This window comes from Phodopus roborovskii, unplaced genomic scaffold, assembly GCF_943737965.1.
Source record: "Phodopus roborovskii unplaced genomic scaffold, PHOROB, whole genome shotgun sequence".
Classification (NCBI taxonomy): Eukaryota; Metazoa; Chordata; class Mammalia; order Rodentia; family Cricetidae; genus Phodopus; species Phodopus roborovskii.
Window position 1 is genome coordinate 23,068,579 of NW_026126434.1, and position 20,586 is coordinate 23,089,164.

Genomic DNA, 20,586 nt, shown 5'->3' on the forward strand with positions numbered 1-20,586 from the left:
CGATCCCAAAGCTGCTCCGCACGCACGCCCAGAGCTAGAGCCCTACGCGGAACAGGGAGGGCTCTCGGGTCTGCCGCCTAAAGGTCGCTCGCCTAAAGTCCTGCAGAGCCAGTGCCTACAGACAGCTCCGACCACACCCCGTACAACCGGACCCTACAACACCCGGCGACAGTGACGGAATGCCCAGTGAGGTCCAAGCGAGCTCTCCCTGGTCTCGGGTCATCCTGCACCCCGCGTGATGCTGATCTTGTGACTCTGTCCCACCTGGACGCGGCGGTGCAGCTCAGCGAATCCCGGAAAACTGCATCCCAGGGTGGATCCTAGAGTCTGCGCGGGAAACCGCACAACCACCAGCCTGGCTTTTCGGCCACGCCCACATCCCACCCACTCCCGGACTACGTGAGGCGCGTGCGCAAATTGGGCCTCGCCGCGTTGCCGTAGATACTGGAGACGCGCTCCCCTGGACAGACCGGCACGCTTCCGGAGCTGAAGGGGAGGGTGAGCAGCACGGTAGCCGGAAGTGCGTGGCCGCCGGGGCCATGGCGGCGCTCAGCGTCGTCTGGCTGCTGCTGGCAGCGGCATTCTGGCGGCCGGTCTCGGCTTCAGGAGAGGAGTTCTGGCCTGGCCAGTCGGCGGCGGACATCCTGTCGGGGGTGGCGTCCCGCAGACGGTAAGCGTGTCCGCGCCATCTCTGCCCGGGCATCTGGGACAGGATCAGTAGTGGGGCGGAGCAGCGGGGCCGGGGCTGCGCACTCAGACTGTATGGGCGAAGCTTGTATGGCGAAGGTCGCCCTGGCTTTGGTAAGGGTCTGAGCTGGCCGTCTACTTCCGAGAGATCTCTACCAGAAGGTCCAGGAGCGTAGATGGAGCCCCAGTGGCTCAGACGCCCTGTCCCGAGGCCAGTCTTGGCCCCAGCGGTAGGACAGAAGTAACTGTGGGCTTCCTCCGTGGCTGGTGTTCCCCAAACTGGAGAGCAAACCAGGAGTCTGGTGCAAGGAAAGCCAGTGAAGGTGTGCATGAAGACTGCCCAGGGTTGAATCTTGCTTTGTCGAGGGCCTAGAGTTTTAGAACCTACATCACTATTATTTGACTTTCTCAAGTATCATTAGTGTACTTTGACTTTCTCAAGTATCATTAGTGTACTATGGGGCTGTTTCCACCGGCAAACCAGGCCTCTGATATCACAGTGGGTTTAATGCAAAAACAGACCTGAGAACCCAGGTACCATCCGACCCTAAGTAGATTTTCCAAAATTAAAAGCATTACCATCCTCTCCACTCTTTTTATTTTGAAGATGATCATTTTTAAAAATAATCTTTGTTAATATAATGAGATTGTTATTTTTAAGTGAATGAATGAGCACTTCTAGCATTAGCTTCCACACAGAAATTGTCAATAGATTCAATTTGTAAACTAGACGTGTCCAACCTTTGCCCATTGGCCACACACATCTCAGGATCGCCATGAATGCAGCCCATCATATTTATTGATGACAACATTGTGCCTCATTGCCAAAGATGTGACATCTCTGAATAAACAGCAGTCCATTGGGGGCCCCCAGTAATTGTTCAGAGTATGAAGGGGTCTTTGGACGAGGCAGCATGGAAATAGCTACTGCACTGGTCTCAGGCTTGGCCTCTGAGCTTCCACTGATAGTGCTTGTTTGCTGTTGGCACTCTTGAGCTCTTCAGGTCATTGTTACATAGTAACTACCCTCTCTATAAGCCGGAAATGGGTGTTCTGTGAAGAGTCCTTACAATTCAAGATCTGTCTGTATCTTGCTCCCTGCTCAGGTACCTTCTGTATGATGTCAACCCCCCAGAAGGCTTCAATCTCCGCAGGGATGTCTATATCCGAGTAGCATCCTTGCTGAAGACACTGCTGAAGACTGAGGAGTGGGTGCTTGTTCTGCCCCCCTGGGGCCGTCTGTACCACTGGCAAAGCCCTGACATCCATCAGGTCCGGATTCCCTGGTCTGAGTTTTTTGATCTTCCAAGTCTCAATAAAAACATCCCAGTCATTGAGTATGAGCAGTTCATTGCAGGTGAGGTGGGCAGCAGGCTGGGAGGCTTTTCTAATGTGGGTGTCAGGTGTTCTGGCCCAGCCTAGCTGGCACTTCCCACTTAGCCCTGCTGTAGCGTTTGCTTCCATGGTTTCTCTAGGGAAGCAAGGCTGCATCCCCCCCCACCCCCCGTGTGTGTGTGTGTGTGTGTGTGTGTGTGTGTGTGTGTGTGTACATGTGTATACACTGACCCTCTGGGATTGCACCACCGTGGTGAGGGATTTGTAAACAGGCCCCTTACTTGATTATCCCCTCCTTCCACTTTTGAGCAGTGTCAGGCTTTCCTGGGTATAGGGGTATTTAGCGTTGACTGTGGCTTTGGTTGGAAGACAAACCCTGTCTTCTGTTGCACTAGAGGCAGGAGGGATTCATTTAGAGCCTGGCTGGTCCCAGTGGTGTACATCAGATCCTTTCTCCTCCATGACCTCTGCCCCTGCTCAGAACTGCTGTCTCAGGAGGATACATCCTCAAGGTGTGGTTCTCGTTCCCACATCGAATCACTATCGAACATGTCAGTCCTGGGAACATGGGAATACAAGCACTATGTTTTGTTTTTCATTCTGGCTGAAGATGCAAAGTCAGTAAATGCATGCTTAGAATATACCCTTTCCTAGCCCAGCTCCCAAACTTGCTTTTGGGTCCCACAAAATAAGGGCTGGAGTTGGGATTTTAGGATGCCAGACTCAGCTAAGATAGCCTGACCTTTGCCTGAGCTTCAGTCTCAGGTGCCTGAAGAAGCAGTCCATGCTTCTGTGGGGCAAAGCCATGGATTTCTCACTGTGGGAAAGGGATAGTTGGGGTCCCTGCCATTTAGTGTGACATCTGGAAGCATAGGGCTGATTCTCCTTGCCACCGAACCTCCCTCCTTCCAGCTGGTGTATGTCTGGGGAGGCCCACAGGGAAGAAGCCGGTGCCTGTGCCAGGCACGGGACTACCAGGATAAAGCAGTGCTGGGGCCAGCCCAGCACTTGGCACACAATCAGTGTGAGGGAACCTCTTTAGCTTGGGCCTCAGGCCTAACAGCCGCATGCAGGGTGAATTTGAAGACATAGAAATTGCCATAACTGGGGTCATCTTCTAAGCAAACATTCATTAGTACTTTGGATACGGCAGGTGGTTCTGGCAAAGTGATGGTTGTAACAGAGGACAGGGGGAACACAAACCTCCCTGGTGAAGTAGATGTGATGATAGGATACGCTGGGGGTCTTGAGGGATGGGAACAAGCTTTGGAGGGGATCCTACCAGCCAGGTCAACAAATGCTGGGGGAATACTGCAAGTAGCAGGGGAGGGTGAAGGTAGGCAGGCCTGTCCCAGTGTTAGGGGACAGTGGGGAAAAGTGCATGACAGAGAGGCCAAAGAGACTTCAGTGAGTTTCCCTGTCCTGGCCCGCATGCTCATGCCAAGCCTTCATGGCCTAAGGAGGCCTTAAATAAATCATAAAAGCCATTCATATGTGGTGCACAGCTGCATACGCGATTGTGGCCCCTGTCGTGTGGCATGTTCTCTGGGGTCTCTTTCAGAGTCCGGTGGGCCCTTCATCGACCAGGTGTATGTCCTGCAAGGTTACGCTGAGGGCTGGAAGGAGGGCACCTGGGAGGAGAAGGTGGATGAACGGCCCTGCATCGACCCTCTGCTCTACTCACAGGACAAGCACGAGTATCACAGGTAGCACTGGGTACAGGCCCCATGCGTGTTTCCAGAGCTTGTCCCCGAGCCCTCATACATTCTGGTGTAGAGCACCTCATGCTGTTAGAGTCTTTAAAGCACCTCACTAAGATAACCTTGCTTTTGTACATTACTTTTTGTGGTACCTAGTGTTCTGTGCATGCTAATCAGGCCCTCAGCCATTGAGCCCTGGTTCTTCTGTGTTCAAGACCGGTCTCACTGTATATCCGGTCTCACTGTATATCCCAGTGTGCTGTTTGACTCCAGATCTTCCTGTCTTAGCCTCCGAAGTACTGAGCTTAAAGTCGTGCACTGTGCCCAGCTCCGCTGACCTTTTATGTGCACTGAGCATGGCAGGGGAATGGTGGCCTTAGCCCCAAAGTCCTGGCTGTCATTTAGCAGCTTCCATGTGTGATGTGCTGGAGCCCTCCTAGGAGTTATTTGGAGAACATGGCTGTCTGGCTGAGGTGTGGCTTTTGTTACTTCTCTGTTACCCATCTCCTGTCCAGGACTAGGAAATGTTGAGTTCTGTGGGTTTCCTCATAGGTTTGTTTTTTTTTTTTTTTTTTTTTTTTTTGAGATAGGGTTTCTCTGGCTTTGGAGGCTGTCCTTGAACTAGCCCTTGTAGATCAGACTGGTCTCATACTCACAGAGATCCATCTGCCTCTGCATCCCGAGTGCTGGGATTAAAGGCGTGTGCCACCACTACCTGGCTTTCTCCTAGTTCTTACAAGAACCCAGTTGTCCATAGTGCTAGTCTGTGAGCCACCGAGGGAGGGGGTGGGGTCAGTAAAACTGTGCTCCTGCATGTGCATGCCCCTGTTTGTTCCTGGGGGAGAGCACAGAGGCTGACAGACGGGCTCTGTTTTCCAGAGGCTGGTTCTGGGGCTATGAGGAAACGAGGGGTCTGAATGTCTCCTGCCTGTCGGTCCAGGGGTCGGCCTCCATCATCGCACCTGTACTCTTAAAAAACACATCTGCTCGGTAAGTGCTCGGGCCTTTGGCTACGAAGGCCTTGTCCTTCACCGTCCCAGTACCTCACCAGGCCCCTCCCTGCACTCCGGCAGTCTGTGGGGTGCCCACTTCCACATTAGTGGGACTAGGCTGGGAGTGGGGTGGGGGAGCTGGAGGAAACTGTGTATCCTGGAAGAAGACCCCGAGAAGGAATCCAGTCTCGGGTTGTCTGCTATGCTCTGGCACCGTGGGTGTGAGGGCATGGTCCTGCCCTCTGAAGTCCTTACTCAGTAAAGCCACTTTACCCTGACACTGTCATCTGCTTCCTGTGCCCTGAGTGGCGGCTGAGGCCGTTGGAGGCAGGAGGCACTCATGGTTTCCTCTGAATTGCTCTTTGGGGTGCCATGAGGAGCCTAGGCTGGCTGGGAGTGTGGATGGTGGCCTGTGAAGAGGTGGCATGAACAGTTGCGGGGCTTGGGAGTGGCATCTGCTGGGCTTGAGCACTGGGGCTTTGGAAGTAGTGCCTCGTGCTGTTAGTCCTTTCTCTCCTGAGGGTTGGCGGTCAGAAAGTACACCCTGTTTCTGGAATCAGGAGGTTGCAGTAGGTGAGGGCAGCTGATCCTACTCCCCTTGGTAATAGGCATAAGGAAGGTGTCCACCAGGAATGGTTAGAGCCAGCATAAGAGCCTGTGAGGATCGTGTCCTCACATCTAGGGAGAAGCACCTGAGTACCATGTCCCAGGAACGCACTGCAGGTATCCTTGAAGCCACAGGTGTCCTTTCAGTTCTTCAGCAGCTAGCTGTGAGCATCGTGCTAGTCGGGGCACTCTAGGCACACTCCTGCTTTCAGGCTCCGTGTCACCTCCAGGGCCTCTGGAGCCATTGGCCATGATTCTGTCCAGAGTACACTGTGCTTAGCCTTGGCCTGGTCCAAGCAGCCAGCTGCAGTGGGCCTAGACACCGCAGCTTCCCTGCCACCAGGCAGCATGTTGTGGCTGGCTCTGGTTACATACGGGAGATGCGGTAGAGGGGACCTGGCCTTCGTTTCCTGGCTGGTGGGGTTCAGCTTTAAGACTCCCAAGACCACGTCCTGTGTATAGCAGTATGGGTTTACAGAGACTAAACAGTTCTGCCCCTGTGAGATGTATGATGTTATGGTCAGTTTTTTCTCTCGTGTTGAGGGGTTAGAATGGAGCTGAGCCCAGAGTAGGTGAGCTGTGCTTTCGGGAGCAGTGGGAGGGGTGCTGTGAGACACTCCTGCCCACTCCAGTATCAGAGCACCTAACTCCAGGTGGGTTGATGACCTTCTAGGCAGGAGAGCTGTGGGCTGTCAGAGGACCACCCCAGGATCTTGAGGTGGGGATAGCTGCTAAGCAAAGTATAGAAAACACTAGCCAATTAAACTATTATAAAATCTAGAAGTTTGGTCAGTGCCTACTAGAAACTGTGGAGGTGGGCTACAGAGAAGGCACAGTGGCAGCGGATTCCATCAGGAAGAGACTCTCCACAGTTGTGACTGTTCCTGAATTAGCAGGTGCATGACAGGCAGCCCATGGGGACATGAGCACAGGCAGCTTTGGCAGAGCAGGTGTGCCCCACCCCCAGGTCCCTAACACAGAGAGGCAGTTGGCTGACCAGCACTGCCTCTGGCAGGAGAATCTGGTCACATTGCTGAGGGCTTGGTTTAAGATTGTAGATCACAGACCTGTGGCACAGCAAATCCATACATCAGTCCATCCTTTCAGTAACTCTGTCTGTCTGTCCTCACACTTGCTAATGGCTTCCATGGCAACCCAAGCACTGCCCTTCAGTGATAGACGGGAATATGCGCTGAAACACTCAGTCCATCTATGCTGCTCGCCCAACAATGGAGCATCACCAGGCTGTGAGACATTCCACTCCATGTGAGCGAGGCTCAGCATCAAGCATGTACCAGGAAGTAGGCAGGGAAGTATGTAGGGGAATGATGTTAACCAGGCCTTTTGGGAAGCCCCTGGAAATGTAGGGGCCCATGTTCTTTTGACCAGTTTGTCTAACTGTACTTGTGACAGCACACACATCACCGTCTGTATTTTATGATCAGAAAACAGTGGTGTTTGAAAGTCAGAGGCAGCCACCAACTTTCCCATTTCCCTTTAGACACGTCCTTCTGCCAGACTCCTGAGTGTGGCTGTGTCATAAACATAGGTGGATGCCATCTAGGTATTCTCCACATGACTCCTTGTTCATTCCCTTGCTTAGCTGAGCACCTCGGGCATTGTTAGGACACATGGCCATCCCCACAATTTCAGCCTCTGCACTGATGGAAGTGAGTTCATGGAATCAGCCCATCCAGGGTTGGGCTGACTCCGGGTCTGAGCTGCTACAAATTAGAGCATTTTTATAGAGAATCCTTTATGCACATGTTGAGGAAGCAGAAATGTGGGGTTGTGCCCACAACCAAAATGTGGAAGTGCACTTTTTATTTATTTTTTTTAATTTATTTTATGTGCATTGGTGTTCTGCCTGCACATATGTCTGTGTGAGGGTGTCAGAATCCCTGGAATTACAGGTGGTTGTGAGCTGCCATACAGGTACTAGGAATTGAACTCAGGTCCTTGGGAAGAGCAGACAGTGCTCCTAACCGCTGGGCCATCTCTCCAGCCCCATGTAGGTGCACTTTTCATGGAGGTCATTTGAGCCGTTGGTATAAAGCTGGTCCCCATACAGAGCCCCAGTCTCTGTGACATGGGAGACTAAGGAGAAAGACTCTATGGTCTGCTTGTTTGTGTTTCTGACTGGGAATTCTTTGAAATGTTAGTCTATAAACCCTAAGTTTAAATATTTTACCCTTATTTTCTTTCTCTGTAGAATTTCTATTTTTTATGCACAGTTAAATGTATCAGCCCATTGTGGAAGGGTTTCTGGGTTCCTGTTCTACCCTGTGTCACCTCGGTGTCACCAAGTCCTTCAGGTTCTACTGTAGCATTTCCGTCTCCACGTTCCCCTACAGCTGAAATCTGTGGTGAGAGGAAAGGCTTTGGTGACAGGCTTACTTCCCCAGTCCCAAGTCTTGTCAGAGCAAGAGAGTAGTGTGAGCTAGAAGCATGGAGACCCACAGGGGTGGCCTCTTCCTTGAGTGAGGTGACTTCCTTTGTAAAAGGAGCAAGCATGTTCTTATGCCTGGTGGAACCCACAGCCATGTACCCTGTGTGAAAAGTGACAGATCTTTGGCACAGCCACCAGACTCCGGCAGTGTGCTCTTTAGTGCACTGCTGGGTTTTCTGCTAATGGTTCCTTCCTGTCTTCTTCCTGCTAGTCACAGCTCTGCAAGGCCTTGCCGGATGCTCCCATTTAGGGTTCCCGAGACTTGCACAGACTTGTGTAGTTGGGGCACGAGGCTTTCTTTCCCATTTGGTATTCGGGGAAAGTGCAAATGTAAACATTTTAACTCAAAATCGTTGAAGTCTTTCTGTTTTTTCACTTATTTAAATGCAGGTCTGTGATGTTGGACCGAGCCGAAAACCTGCTTCATGACCACTATGGAGGCAGAGAGTACTGGGATGTGAGTACCTCACTGTGGCCTTTGCTTGTCCTCACATTTTGAAAGCTTTACAGTCAACAGTAACTTTCAACCTTGCTAACTGGGCTGTTAGCTGTCATGGGCTGTCTGCTGTCACTGCAGGGCCTGCTGTGGTACTGAGTGACTCATGGACAGGGCGAGCCTCGGGTGCTCTGCTGAGCATGCAGTGCTCCATGCCGTAAACATAGTGGTCTTGCTACGGGTGGCATGCAACCCTTGACTTGTCCTTTCCACACCCATGGCTGCCACTTCTCCTTTGGTTAGGAAAGGGGACATTTTCTGCAGCGAGTCCTAACACCACGAACCATCTCTGCTTGGAGGTGGTAGCCTAGATGATTTTGAGGACACTGGCTGACCTGAGCAGGTGTCAGGCCAAGAGCAGCCACCCAGCTCCCAAAGCATTTGGTTTGCAACAGAGACATAATCATCCAGTTTGGTTCAGTTTAGGAAAAATGAAGCTTGAATCAGGCAAAGTGTAACGCTAGGAGCTGGGCAGACGCCGAGGTGATGAGATTGCATGGCATTGCTGGCCAAGGGCAGATGGTGCAGGCCAGTCTTGCAGCCTGGATAGGCCAGGCTCTAGGGCTGGCTATGGCAGGGGGCCCTCCCTGAAGTGGCCCTACATGGGCCTGTCCCCATTTCTGGGTGACACCACAGATGCCTGAATGCTAAAGGATTAACTAGAGGCCCTGTAGCTGGCGGTGGTGCAGGCAACAAGAGGCACGTAAGGACCCAGCTGGGAGGGCTGAGGAGCCTTGCCACTGGCAGCCTGTGGAAAGGTGGGAGATAGTGAGGTGGTGACTGCTCATTCATCCGAAGGCCACGTGACACTCAGCCCAGCCCTGTTCGTGCAGACCCGGCGTAGCATGGTGTTTGCAAAGCACTTGCGGGCCGTGGGAGACGAGTTCAGGAGCCAGCACCTCAACTCCACAGATGCCGCTGATAAGATAGCCCTGGAAGAAGACTGGACCAAGATGAAGGTACCTACCTGTGCTGCTCTTGGCTGAGAAGGAACTAGGGATGGGCTCAGCTCTTCAGCCAGCATGTCTGTCCTGTGGCTATTTCATTCCAGACATGAGTGACTCGCATTATCTGACCCCAGTCTTCAGAGATGGTAGGAGGAAGGCTGTGGGATCCAGGCCCTCCTGGACTATGTAGAGAAACGCTGTCTCAAGAATAAAAATATTTAAAGGGGGAGAGACTGGGCAGTGATGGTACACACCTTTAATCTCAGCACTGGGGAGGCAGAGGTAGGCCTCTGTGAGTTCAAGGCCAGCCTGGTCTACAGAGCGAATTCTAGGACAGGCTCCAAAGCTACAAAAAAAACCCTGTCTTGAAAACAAAGAAAGAAAAAAAGGGAATGTAGGGAGGGGGTGGGTGAGGGGGACTGCACACACACGACACGGGAACAGCCTTAAGCAGAAGTAGGCATTGAAAGAAGACTCGTCGGCATTTCCTATGGCCTGTGCCCAGCAGAAAGGAAACAGGCCCCTGCCTGCCCCAGAGATCCTCAGTCCTTTGGTCCATACTGTCCTTTCCTTGCTGTATATGTACTTTCTCCCGCAATGCTGGGTTTCCCTGTGTATCTTTCCCTTCCATTGGCATTGTGGGCACCTCTGCATTGCTGGATGTTAGGACTCACTGTACCTGTGTGGTCTGTGCTGGGGTGGTCTTGCTAGAAGAAAGTATAAATAGCTTTTCTTCTTTTCATTTTTTTCTAGTGGTTCCATTATGATTTTTATTTCAGTTGTGATTTTTATTTGTGATGTTTGATTGCTTTGTGGTCTTTTTATCAAGGCACCATTTCCCCCAGGAGACTGTGTGAGACTCTGGCCAGAGGGATACTTTCAAGGCCATGTTTGTCCCTCCACCTCCCAGGACACCCAAGAGAGATCTCCACATCTTTCCCCACACCCCTGTCTTTTGTAGGTCAAACTAGGCTCAGCGCTTGGTGGCCCCTACCTTGGAGTTCACCTGAGAAGGAAGGACTTCATCTGGGGCCACAGGGATGATGTGCCCAGCCTGGAGGGAGCCGTGAAGAAGATCCGCAGCCTCATGAAGACTCACAAGTTGGACAGGGTGTTCGTGGCCACAGATGCCATCAGGAAGGGTAGGCAGTTCAAAGGCCAGACTCTGTGAGGCCTCTTCCCCTGGCTGAATGCTGGGTAGGTGTAGGGGTTCTTTGTGACCCTGGATGGTGCACCGGTTCCTTCTGGACAGTCAGTGGCCTCCCCTTTGCCTCGCAGAGCAGGAAGAACTGAGGAAGCTACTACCAGAAATGGTGAGGTTTGAGCCCACGTGGGAGGAGCTGGAGCTGTACAAAGATGGAGGTGTCGCCATCATTGATCAGTGGATCTGCGCTCATGCCAGGTGCCTGTCTGCCTTGCTGCGGAGGGGGCTCTGGCTCCTTTCTGAGGTTCTTGTTGCCCTTGTTGCTCCTGTACTCAGCAGTTGAGCATGTGGCTGTGGCCGGCCACCTGCTTCGTCGCTCTCTGAACTCTAACACCCAGCCCAGTCTCCTTGGGCTGCTGCGAACCCTTCAGCAGCGGACCCTTCAGGTCTTCTATGCACACACTGTCCATGGTCTACACCCAGACCTTTTCTGCTCCTGTCTGTCCGAGAGAGGTACCCTGCCCAGGCTGCTTGGCCTCCTTGGTCTGTTTGTGCTGCTGAAGCAACACAGGGCTGCCTGAGGCCAAAGGCCTCTGTATCGATGCTCTGGGAAACCATGAGGGCTGCTGGCCTTGCAGCACTCCTTTGTACGTCGCTGTAGGCACCTGGGGGTGGGCTCAGGTTAGAATGTCCTGAGTAGAATGGGAAATAAGGCAGTGTGTGCAGAGGTGCTCAGAGTGTGCCTTTAGTGCTGGAGGGCTAGTGTGTGCCCCCATGCTCTGTTCCTTCTCCCTCCGTGACTGCTGCTTTCCTGCTGTGTTCTGGCCTCTGCAGTTCCTGCTGGCACCATCCCAGCACCAGGGGCAGGCAGGTGAGGGCCCCGTTCTTGATCTCTGTGGGTCTAGCTGCTGCTCCCTTGCAGGCATAACTTGCACAGTGTGCATGATGGGAAGAGCCAGGCCATTCTGTCTCTTTCCCTGTCAGAGTTCTCTGAGGAGGCTCTGAGCTTGCCATTTCTCTCTGCCTGGGGCCCTTCCCAGAATCCACTAGACCCAGGCTGTGTCTCAGGAACTGACTGCTGTTCTCAGTTCAAGAAGGTACTTCATACAGCCGATTGCTGTTGTCTCTGTCATTGGCACAGCCCGCTACTTGCCTCCACAGGTGGGGTACACCGTTCCAGGAGTCATGTCATGTAGCAGTTCACAGGTTCTCTTGGATCAGCTGGTCACTAGGTGCCATCAGAGGGCCAGGGTACAGGAGCAGGGCAGACTGCATCCTTTTCACCCCAGGAATCTGAAGGACCCTGGAGAGGGGACTCCCATAGCTATGACAGCATGCATGTAAATAATCCCTGCCACTGTCACTGTGTCAAGATGGACAGAGTCCTTGGTGTTTGCTGTGTAGCCAGGTGGAGGTCTAGCATCTGTAGTGGAGAGAAGGGGGTGTCTGCAAGGCAGAGTGGGTGCTAAAGCATGCAATGACCCATGAAGGGTGCCAGCACTGAGGGTGTCAGAGTCTCGTGTGCGTGCACGTGTGTGTGCGTGTGTGTGCATGCGTGTGTATGGGTGTGTGTGTGTGTGTGTGTGTGTGTGTGTGTGTCTATGTCTAATCAGTCCATTGCTGCTCCCAGCTAACCTCTCATTACTCTGCAGGTTTTTTATTGGCACCTCAGTTTCCACGTTCTCTTTTCGGATTCATGAAGAGAGAGAGATCTTGGGATTGGACCCTAAGACAACATACAACCGGTTCTGTGGAGACCAGGAGAAAGCTTGTGAGCAGCCCACACACTGGAAGATTGCATACTGAGGGCCACCTCTCCGCCACCTGCCGGTCACTCGGTCACAGGGTCCCAGAGGGGGCAGCACTCCTAAAGCCTGTGTTCCTTTGTGTTCACGGGCTGACATCTGCCTGTGTCTAGGCTCTGCCACCTTCATGTTTCACAAATGTGTCTTCTATTAGGACTTGAGAACCCATGTCCCCATCACGATGTCACATGCTAGCCCAGAAGCGTGAGGAATATTTGTCAGTCCTGACAGACCTTTCAGTTGCTTTTCTGAGCAAGCAGAGAGTGGCAACACCCTCTTGTGTGGATCCTGAGATGTTGGTATAACATCTGTCTACTGAGGTCCAGTGTGAGCAGATGCCAGGTTTTGCCTCACCCTCTTCCTGCGTGGTGCCCCAGCTAATTTCCTCCTGAGGCCGATGGCTCAGGCGCTGATCTCACAGAATGCTGGGAACCTCAGGACAGCCCTTGGGTGGCCAGTGACTCCCTCACCTCACATGGGTTCCCAGGCTCGTTGCACCCTGCTGAGAAATAGAATTGAGAAGTGACAGAAATGACCTTCAAAAGGTCACATCCGAGACACACCACTGCTTTATGAGACCCTTTCCTGGCCCTCATGCTGCACTATGGGAGGCTGAGTCAGCACAGCCTTGGCCAGGGCACTCCCAGGTCCTTGACCTGGTACTCATCAGTACACCCCATTCCCCAGTGCTGTGCACTAAGCAGCCCCCACACAGCTACTGCCCAGGTCTCCTTCCCAAGCACCAAGGGACCTGAGCACAGACAAGGTACTGTGGCTCACCTGGCTGATGAGGTAGAATCATGTATTTATTCTTTTCCATTTGTACATCCAAGTATATTAATAAAATACTTTTTCAAGAAAGTTGTGGAAATGGTGCCTTTAAGTGCTTTGTTCTCTTAGGTCAGGAGCTGTCCCATGTAGACAGCTATGCCTTTCAGGAGAGTGAGGGCTTGTGCGTGTGATCTGGCCCGGTGCAGCATAGACCTTTGTTGGATCTGCAGAAGGCAAACTAGCCAGGTGTGACAGGATAGCGCAGTGTGTCCTGGAGCCTGGAGTTTGGTTCTGGCCATGAGGACCAGCACAACCTTGTCACTGTCCACTACAACCTGGCTCTCTTTGTTGGACTGTCTGTTAGGATTGTTGAGGGGAAGCACTCTCCAACTCGAGGAAACCTGGTGAGCCATCTTCTGGACTCTGAGGAAATGGCAGTATGACCTTCATGGGATTTGTACTTTCTGAAGAGTGGCTAGTTCATTTGATGGAAGCAGTGGCAGGTGCAGCCAGGAAAGAAGACGCAGAGCCTCCTGCTCTACAGTGACAGCCAGCGACGAGAACCTAGGAGTGCAAGCTGAGGCAATGGAGCGATGTGCTGGGCCACGTCATCTCAGGGTGGTGTAAGAACCAGTAGCAAGTAAGAACCAGTAAGAACCATGTAGCAAGGATCTAAGCTGGCCACATGGAGCTCTGATGGAGAGCAACTAAGAGGCTCTGCATGGCCTGCGTGAAACATGGGTGTACCATTTGATTTCAGCAAAGAACAATGGAATTGGTTGGTTTCTGAGCCAGGGGACACAGCAATGCCTGGTGCTATGGGCAGCAGCATTTCTGGGCAAAGCTGGGGGCAGTCTTATGAAGTTTTGAACCAGTCTACTGGTAGCCTGACTGGTTGCTGTGATAGCCATTTGTCACAGGAATATTGGTTAGCCTGCAGCTCAAATCCATACAAAGTTAGATTGCAGTTCACCCTGAACAGGGACAGTTCTAAAACAAGTTCAACAGAAGACCTGGGAGACAGCCATGTCCAAGAGAACCCAGGGCCAGAAGTCTACAGCTGAGAGCCGATGGGGTCATTTGTGCCAGTGTTATTTTATTGGGGCTGAGGATACTAATACTTGCAACTCGGATGTGAACTGTAGCTGTGAATTTTAGTGGCTGCTTGTGCCAAGGCACATACCACAGATCCCCTCTGCCCCAGCTGTCACTGCCAGGGTGCCCTTTCCTTAACAGTGAGCCTGACCTCCAAGTCCCACTGGTACAGATGACACTAACAAGGCAGGCATGGCTGGTGTCCTAACCATCACATGGCTGGACACATAGATATGTCCTGCTGGGCACTAGTCTACACTCAGCCCTCACACTTTATACAACTTGCTGCATGTATTTTCAATGCCAGCTGGGAGCTTACAACTTGCCCACCATCCATTTTTCCTTGCTGTCAGATGTGGCGAGATGAGCACAGCATCCATACTGGCCTGGGCTGTTACCTCAATCAGTCAGGGTAGGGGGTCCTTGGTGGACTCTGTGACTTATGAATCTGTACTGTGTTTGGAAGCCTATGCCCAAAGCTGTCACCTGCTGGCAGTCTCCAGGCACTGGCCATGTATCCAGCATTATGACCTTGACTCTGCCATCCTGAAGTCCAAGTCCCAAAGAGAAAATAAGGATCCTAGGACACCGTATCCCACATGCAGCAGGAGGCAAGGCTTCCTGCTCTAAATAAATATGGCAATGCTGAGGATAAACTGGACCTGGGGAACTGAGTCCTTATAAGTCACAACTGAGAAAGGCCAGTGGTCAGGAAGAACAACAGGGCTATGTGGTCTTTGGTGCCACCTGTAGTCACACCTGGAGTCTGTCCAGAATAGCAGGACATTGCAGACAAATGGAGGAACCCACAATGCACCAGCACCAGCAGTGCCATCCAAGCTGGCATCACAGCAGAGACCAGCCCACTCAGGGTCTCTGTGCAGATGACAAGTGGCCATCCTTGGTGAAACCACAGGGCAATTTGTTCCAAGGCAGCGGCTAATTGGGACACCTAAGACTATAAATCAGACACACATACTGCCCAGAACATCTGGGACTGTGGCTTCATGGCCCCTGAGGAGCTGTGCTCATCCATTTTGAGAAGAGGTTTATTTAGCTCACAGCTTTGGAAATGTCATGGTGCCAGCTCCATGAGGCCCCAGCCTCGGCTGCAATAGCTCATGGGAGCTAGCCATGCCCAAGGAAATAGAATCATACCACCACACAGAGTCTGGGAGCTGGGAGGGACTGAGCTATGGCTCTCAGGACCCTCTCAGAGGGTGACAGAGGCTCCTTAGAGTTGCCCAGCACCTCTGTGAACAATACTGAGTCCAGAGAACCTACCAGTTGGACCTAACTCTACATACCCCACCACTTCCCATGGTGCTGCCAACTTGACAGCGAAGGGCACTGGGAGTGAGGGCATGCCCAGCCACAGCAAGAGCTAAATTTAACACTGTCCTCAGATCCATACCATACAGAACCACGGCCCTCATGGTTCCAGGAGACACTTCAAGACCTTGGGGGCTGTGTCTTTCTTCTACCTGGGTCATCCATCCCCCATCGGGGGCTAATGTAGGTAGCCTTGCTGCCAGCTTTTAAAGTAGGACTTGGGAGGGAAGGGACACAGTATACTCAGTCACAGAACCAAGACAAACCCCAGAACAACAGGAAAACAAAAGGGACTCCAAAGGGACAAACATGTGACAGATGAGAGACAAGAGCCTCAACCAAAACTTACCCCTGGAGCTTCAAGATCCTGGAATGCAGTACCACCCCATCAATGCAGTCCTTGGCTTGTGAGTGGCATCTTCTCCATCCCCACAGAACCATCCCTTTGTCCAGTCTCCTTTGTGAGAACATAGTTATGTTGGATTTGGCTTGCCCTGGCCACCTCAATTTACTGTAGTCAGCTCTGTAACAGCTCCATTTCCAAACAGAAATGTGCAGATGCAGTAGCGGTTAGGGCTGGGTTCAGCAGTAGAGTTTGAGAAACCACTGAGCCCTGATCCCTCACATTGCCTACATGCCACTCGTGACTCCAGAACAGGGCTGAGCCTTCTCAGAGCCAGCTCATCCTGGAGGACAGAGTAACTGGACCTGGAGCCTGCATGGTGGGGAGTCACTGAGGTAGTTTGGTCTGAGGCAGGACATGTACCAAAGAGACCTGCTTTCCAGAGCTGGGCTGACTGTTAAAGCCACTGCCTCACTCCCCATCTACCCTCTGTGGGGTCCACTGGGAGGGCAGGGGTCTGTGGGGAACTGGAATGACCCTGGTTGCTCGCTTCAGGGGGAAGTGGGCAGGAAGCACATTTGGGGACTGCATTGGGTCACACCTTGGTGGCTCCAGGGCCATCTGTCTCAGCTGTGTAGCCATTACTCCTTGCTGCCACATCTGTGAACTAATGGAGGCTGGAGGCTGCAATAAATGGCCTGTGACAAATTCCACCCTTGGCTCTTAGGAAAGGGCTTTTCGGGACAAGGAAGGGCTCACTTATCTTGTAGATGACTGTCCTCATGCCACACAGAGGGTAGGCCCACAGAACACATAGCACCATCAGCTCTCCCTGCCTCAAAAGGAGCACAAGAGCCCTGCTACCCCTTGAGGTCTGGGGGTGGCAGCGCCTCCAATCTGTCACATCTAGAACATACACCTGCCTGCACTTTATTATTATTTTAATTATTTGGGAACCTAACATCATGTGCCTGATCACACTCACTTCCAGTCTTTCCATGTTCCCTCCTTCCCCTGTGACTCCCCCCCCACTCCCGACAAAAACAAGTTCATTTTGTGTTGTCCATATATTCACTGGAGCATGGTCAAATTCCTAGTGGCCAGCCCCTCAAAGATGAGTCTTTTCCTGCCTGTGTCGATGTCAGAAGCTATCAACTGAGGAAAGCTGTTTGGCGGACAGACTGGACGGGGCTAGCTTTCGTGCACACAGACCACTGCCTGCACTGCAGTGCTGTGGCCTGGTGAGGAGTAGAGCCATCTCTCCTGTGAGGGATGGGGCTAGCTCTCCCACATCCAAAGACATTAGCTTGTGGAACCCTGGACCCCCCTTGCCTGGTACACCAGGCAAGCTGACCTCAAACTTACAAGAAATCCACCTCTCTCTGCCTCCTCGGTGCAGGGATTACGGGTGTTGGCCACCATGCCTGGCTAGTTTATCAGCTGTTGGTGGCCAGAAAGTCTTGATTGCTTTGGAACTACCTACAACACAACACCTTGTTTGTGTGTGGGGGGGTTGCTTTAGAGATCATTAGTTTTTGGAGAAGCATAGTAAAAATCATAAAGATGTACATGTACCATGGCCCAGCAAGCCTGTCCCTGGGACTTCAGCTTCAGAAATGGAATCTGTGGGCTGGAGAAATGGATCAGCACTTAAGAGCACTGGCTGCTCTTCCAGAAGACCCGGACCCACATGACAGCTCACAATGGTCTGTAACTCCAGTTATAGGGGATCTGACACCTTTACACCAATGCACATACAATAAAGTTGAATTTTTTAGAAAAAGAAATGGAATCTGGCTTGTCTACTAACTAAAAAATTATACAGGGTATTGGCATTGCTCACAATTGCCCACCATAACTAGATGGTAAGACTGCTGAAGACAGCACTCACCTTGGATGTAGGGCATAGCGACTAACCTCTACTGATTGGCTATGAGGCTACTCCACAGGCGAGATCTCATGCCTGCTTCTGTACCTGGACAAAAGCCCATGACTAGAGAGATCATATGTCCTGCAGGGTAACCTGTTATTGCTATTTAATAATTATTATTGCTATGTTAAGTGGTCATGCTGTCAAACTACCTTCTAAATATTTATGCTTATGCCCATAGATTTGTGCTTTCAGCCTTGGTCAGAAAGGCTTCTAAAGCAGGGCAGTGGGACCTTTAGTCCCAGCACTCAGGAGGCAAAGGCAGGTGGATCTCTGAGTTTGAGGTCAGCCTGGTCGACAGAGTGAGTTCCAGGACAGGCTCCAAAGCCATACAGAAAAACCTGTCTCAAAAAACCAAAACAAAAAACCCGTTTGCTCTACCAAAATCTGGGTCCATGTACTGGTCTCCACATGTGCCAGGCAATGGCCTTGCTTAGCATCATCATGAGGCATATGGAAAGGTATTTGGCTTGAAGGGGAATCATAGAACTATGATTCTACATAAGGTAAATAGAAAGATGACAGTGTTAGCATTATTCCTGAAACCTCAGTATGTGGAGACAGGAGAATCAGGAGTTCCAGGTTATCCTAGGTTACATAGAAACTTCAAGGCCAGATTGCCCATGAGAGGTCCTACCTCAATAAACCCCAAGCCAAACAAAAGCTACAAGAGATCTGCAGAAATCCTGCTGGGAAATGTGGATGTTCAAGCTGGCCTCTAACATTTTAAGAACCTCGATGCTTTCTGGTAAATGCACTGGCCAGGATGTTCCCAGATGCAGGTAAACTGAGCAAGCCTTCCCCATGCAGTCAGGGGACACTGACCCTACAGTCACTTTAACCATGTACAGATGTGCATGGAGCTTAGACCCTCCCCAAACAAGAGGAGAGGGTCAGGATAGGTGGGTGGCTGTCTCCTTTAAGCAGAGCAGTAAGTTGAACCACTGCCAGCAACATCGCTCCTTAAAGCACCTCAGGGAGGAGGCAGGACATCTGCTGCAGGCCGGCTTGTCACCCCATTACCCTCACTGGCCATTAGCGAGGAGAAGCAAGGCTCGACTGCACATTCAGGTTTCTGTAAATAACATGTGTCTGTTCTTAGCAACTGCCCCGCCCCGAACCCATGGAGGGCTTGCAGCCTGCTGCATCACCGACCCTTCTCTCTTCACATCAGCACCGAGCCCTGCTGCTGCTGAGGGCTGGATGCTCAAGTTCACTTCTGCCTCCTGACCAGCCAGCCTCAAAATGCCTGTTCCCAGAAGGGTCAAGGGTCAAGGATCAGCTGGTGATAGGTCAGTAGTTTGAGAAGCTTCAGGGCCTGCCTCCCCTCTTCCAGTCATATCAGTAGGTCACCTTGCCCCACTGGAACAGAGCTTCCTAGTACCAGGGAAGGGGATAAACAGATGCCACAGCCTAGTGAGCCACCGAGGCCTTGTAAGGGACTACTTCTCAGAGCATCAGACATCCTGAAAGAACACAATGTGCTAGCTAATAATAGTCTGCCCCCTAAGCCCCAAGCTCAGTGTTCCCACCTTGAAAGATCTGCATGGATTTTCACAGCAGGGAAGGAGGAATGCAAAGACAGGTAGCTAAGAACCTCTTGCAGAGCCTGAGGTAGGACCTGGGCATCAATCCATGTAGGGAAGAGTCTGAGATGATGTGACAGATTAGCGACACTGGCTTAGGGACAGACCTGGGCCTGCTGCCCCTAGGATGCATTTACCACACAAGAGAGACTGAAACATGGGTCTCAAAATCCCACCGAGGAACTCAGTCCTCTCCCTGGCACCAAAGATCTGCACCCCTGTATGAGATGGCTTTGTCCTAAGATGTCAAGGGCTGGGGCTGGGGGTAGAGGATGATGTAGGCAAGAGTCACAGAGGATGTCACAGAGGATAGAATGGTTCACATTCATCTAAACCAAATATCTTAATTGTCATCCAGGCATATAACAACATGGATACCACACACAGCAGCAGAGGCCACAGCAAACTCTGGGCACTGGCTACCTTCCACCCTGCACAAACCTTGCATATCTCCATGGCTCCCTAGCTTGGCTGTGCTTTGGACCATCAGCCACTTGGCCTTCTAGGTCAGGCATCTCTCTTGGATGCCTGACCCAGACTGCTTTTGAAGAGCCAGGACAGTTGACTCCCTGGGGGGCAAACTTGACCAGTGTGAGGTACCCAGGCTCCCTCCTGTTTCCATCTCTTCCAGACTCCTCAGAGAGCCACTTCCCCTCACAACCTGTCCAGATAGGATAGGCAGAGGGGTAGCTGAAGACAGACCTGCTAAAACCACTGTCATCTAAGGTCTTAACTAATCTCAGTATCACACAAAATAGCTTTGCAATGAGGCCCTAGGAATGAGGATCACTACATGAACTATTAAATAGGTAAAATACTTATTGAGCTTGATCCCCAGAAAAGCAACCCCACAAAGTTATCTTCTGACAACCACATGTACATGCTGTGGCATATGTGTCCAGATAACACATACACAAAACACACACGAATAATATAATTTGAAAATTAGAAAAATGATTTTGTAGAAAAACTTTACAAGACTTAGAGACAAAGATTTTAGGCTTTTTATACCCCAGCGATTTGTGTGTGTGTGTGTGTGTATGTGTGTGTGTGTGTGTGTGTGTGTGTCTGGCAATGGTGCCTGTCACCTGGGATGGTACCCATTCTATCTAGTACACAGAGTTGATAAATATTTAAAGATTTACAAATGAGACTCTGTGCCAAGTTCACGTACATGCTGAATTCCAAAGAGTTTATAATTAAGTATTGGGACATTATTAGAATTTTGAAGTTTAAAAAATCCTAATTTGATTTTTCTTTTCTTTATCTAGGCCTTAAATAGGTAAAAAGTAATAATTGATTTTAAAAAGTGCTACTTGCATAGCTTAAGATTCCTAGGCTATCATTCTATATCAGTCTAAGGATAGT

The 20,586-nt window shown here is 51.3% G+C and overlaps 1 protein-coding gene across 2 annotated transcripts; it reads left to right on the forward strand.

Annotated features, from left to right (window-relative positions):
• The first annotated feature begins 497 nt into the window (after positions 1 to 497).
• On the forward strand, positions 498 to 13,022 carry Pofut2 (protein O-fucosyltransferase 2). 2 transcript variants are annotated; one of them, XM_051186972.1, is made up of 9 exons: positions 498 to 670; positions 1,794 to 2,044; positions 3,584 to 3,728; positions 4,602 to 4,712; positions 8,160 to 8,226; positions 9,099 to 9,224; positions 10,174 to 10,354; positions 10,491 to 10,614; positions 11,279 to 11,567. In XM_051186972.1, the coding sequence occupies exons 1-9, from the start codon at positions 540 to 542 to the stop codon at positions 11,550 to 11,552; spliced, it is 1,410 nt and encodes a 469-aa protein (XP_051042929.1). In that variant the 5' UTR covers positions 498 to 539; the 3' UTR covers positions 11,553 to 11,567. The 2 variants fall into 2 exon arrangements, with proteins under 2 accessions (XP_051042929.1, XP_051042930.1); XM_051186973.1 differs by lacking the exon at positions 11,279 to 11,567 and adding an exon at positions 12,009 to 13,022 and having other exon boundaries at positions 502 to 670.
• Positions 13,023 to 20,586: the final 7,564 nt, after the last annotated feature.

Bases quoted from the DNA above. Each gene is read 5' to 3' on its own strand.
- Pofut2 (XM_051186972.1), top strand. From the start codon at position 540: ATGGCGGCGCTCAGCGTCGTCTGGCTGCTGCTGGCAGCGGCATTCTGG. The intron at 3,729-4,601 runs GTAGCACTGGGT...TCTGTTTTCCAG, and splicing joins GACAAGCACGAGTATCACAG to AGGCTGGTTCTGGGGCTATG. The intron at 10,615-11,278 runs GTGCCTGTCTGC...GCTCCCTTGCAG, and splicing joins TGGATCTGCGCTCATGCCAG to GCATAACTTGCACAGTGTGC.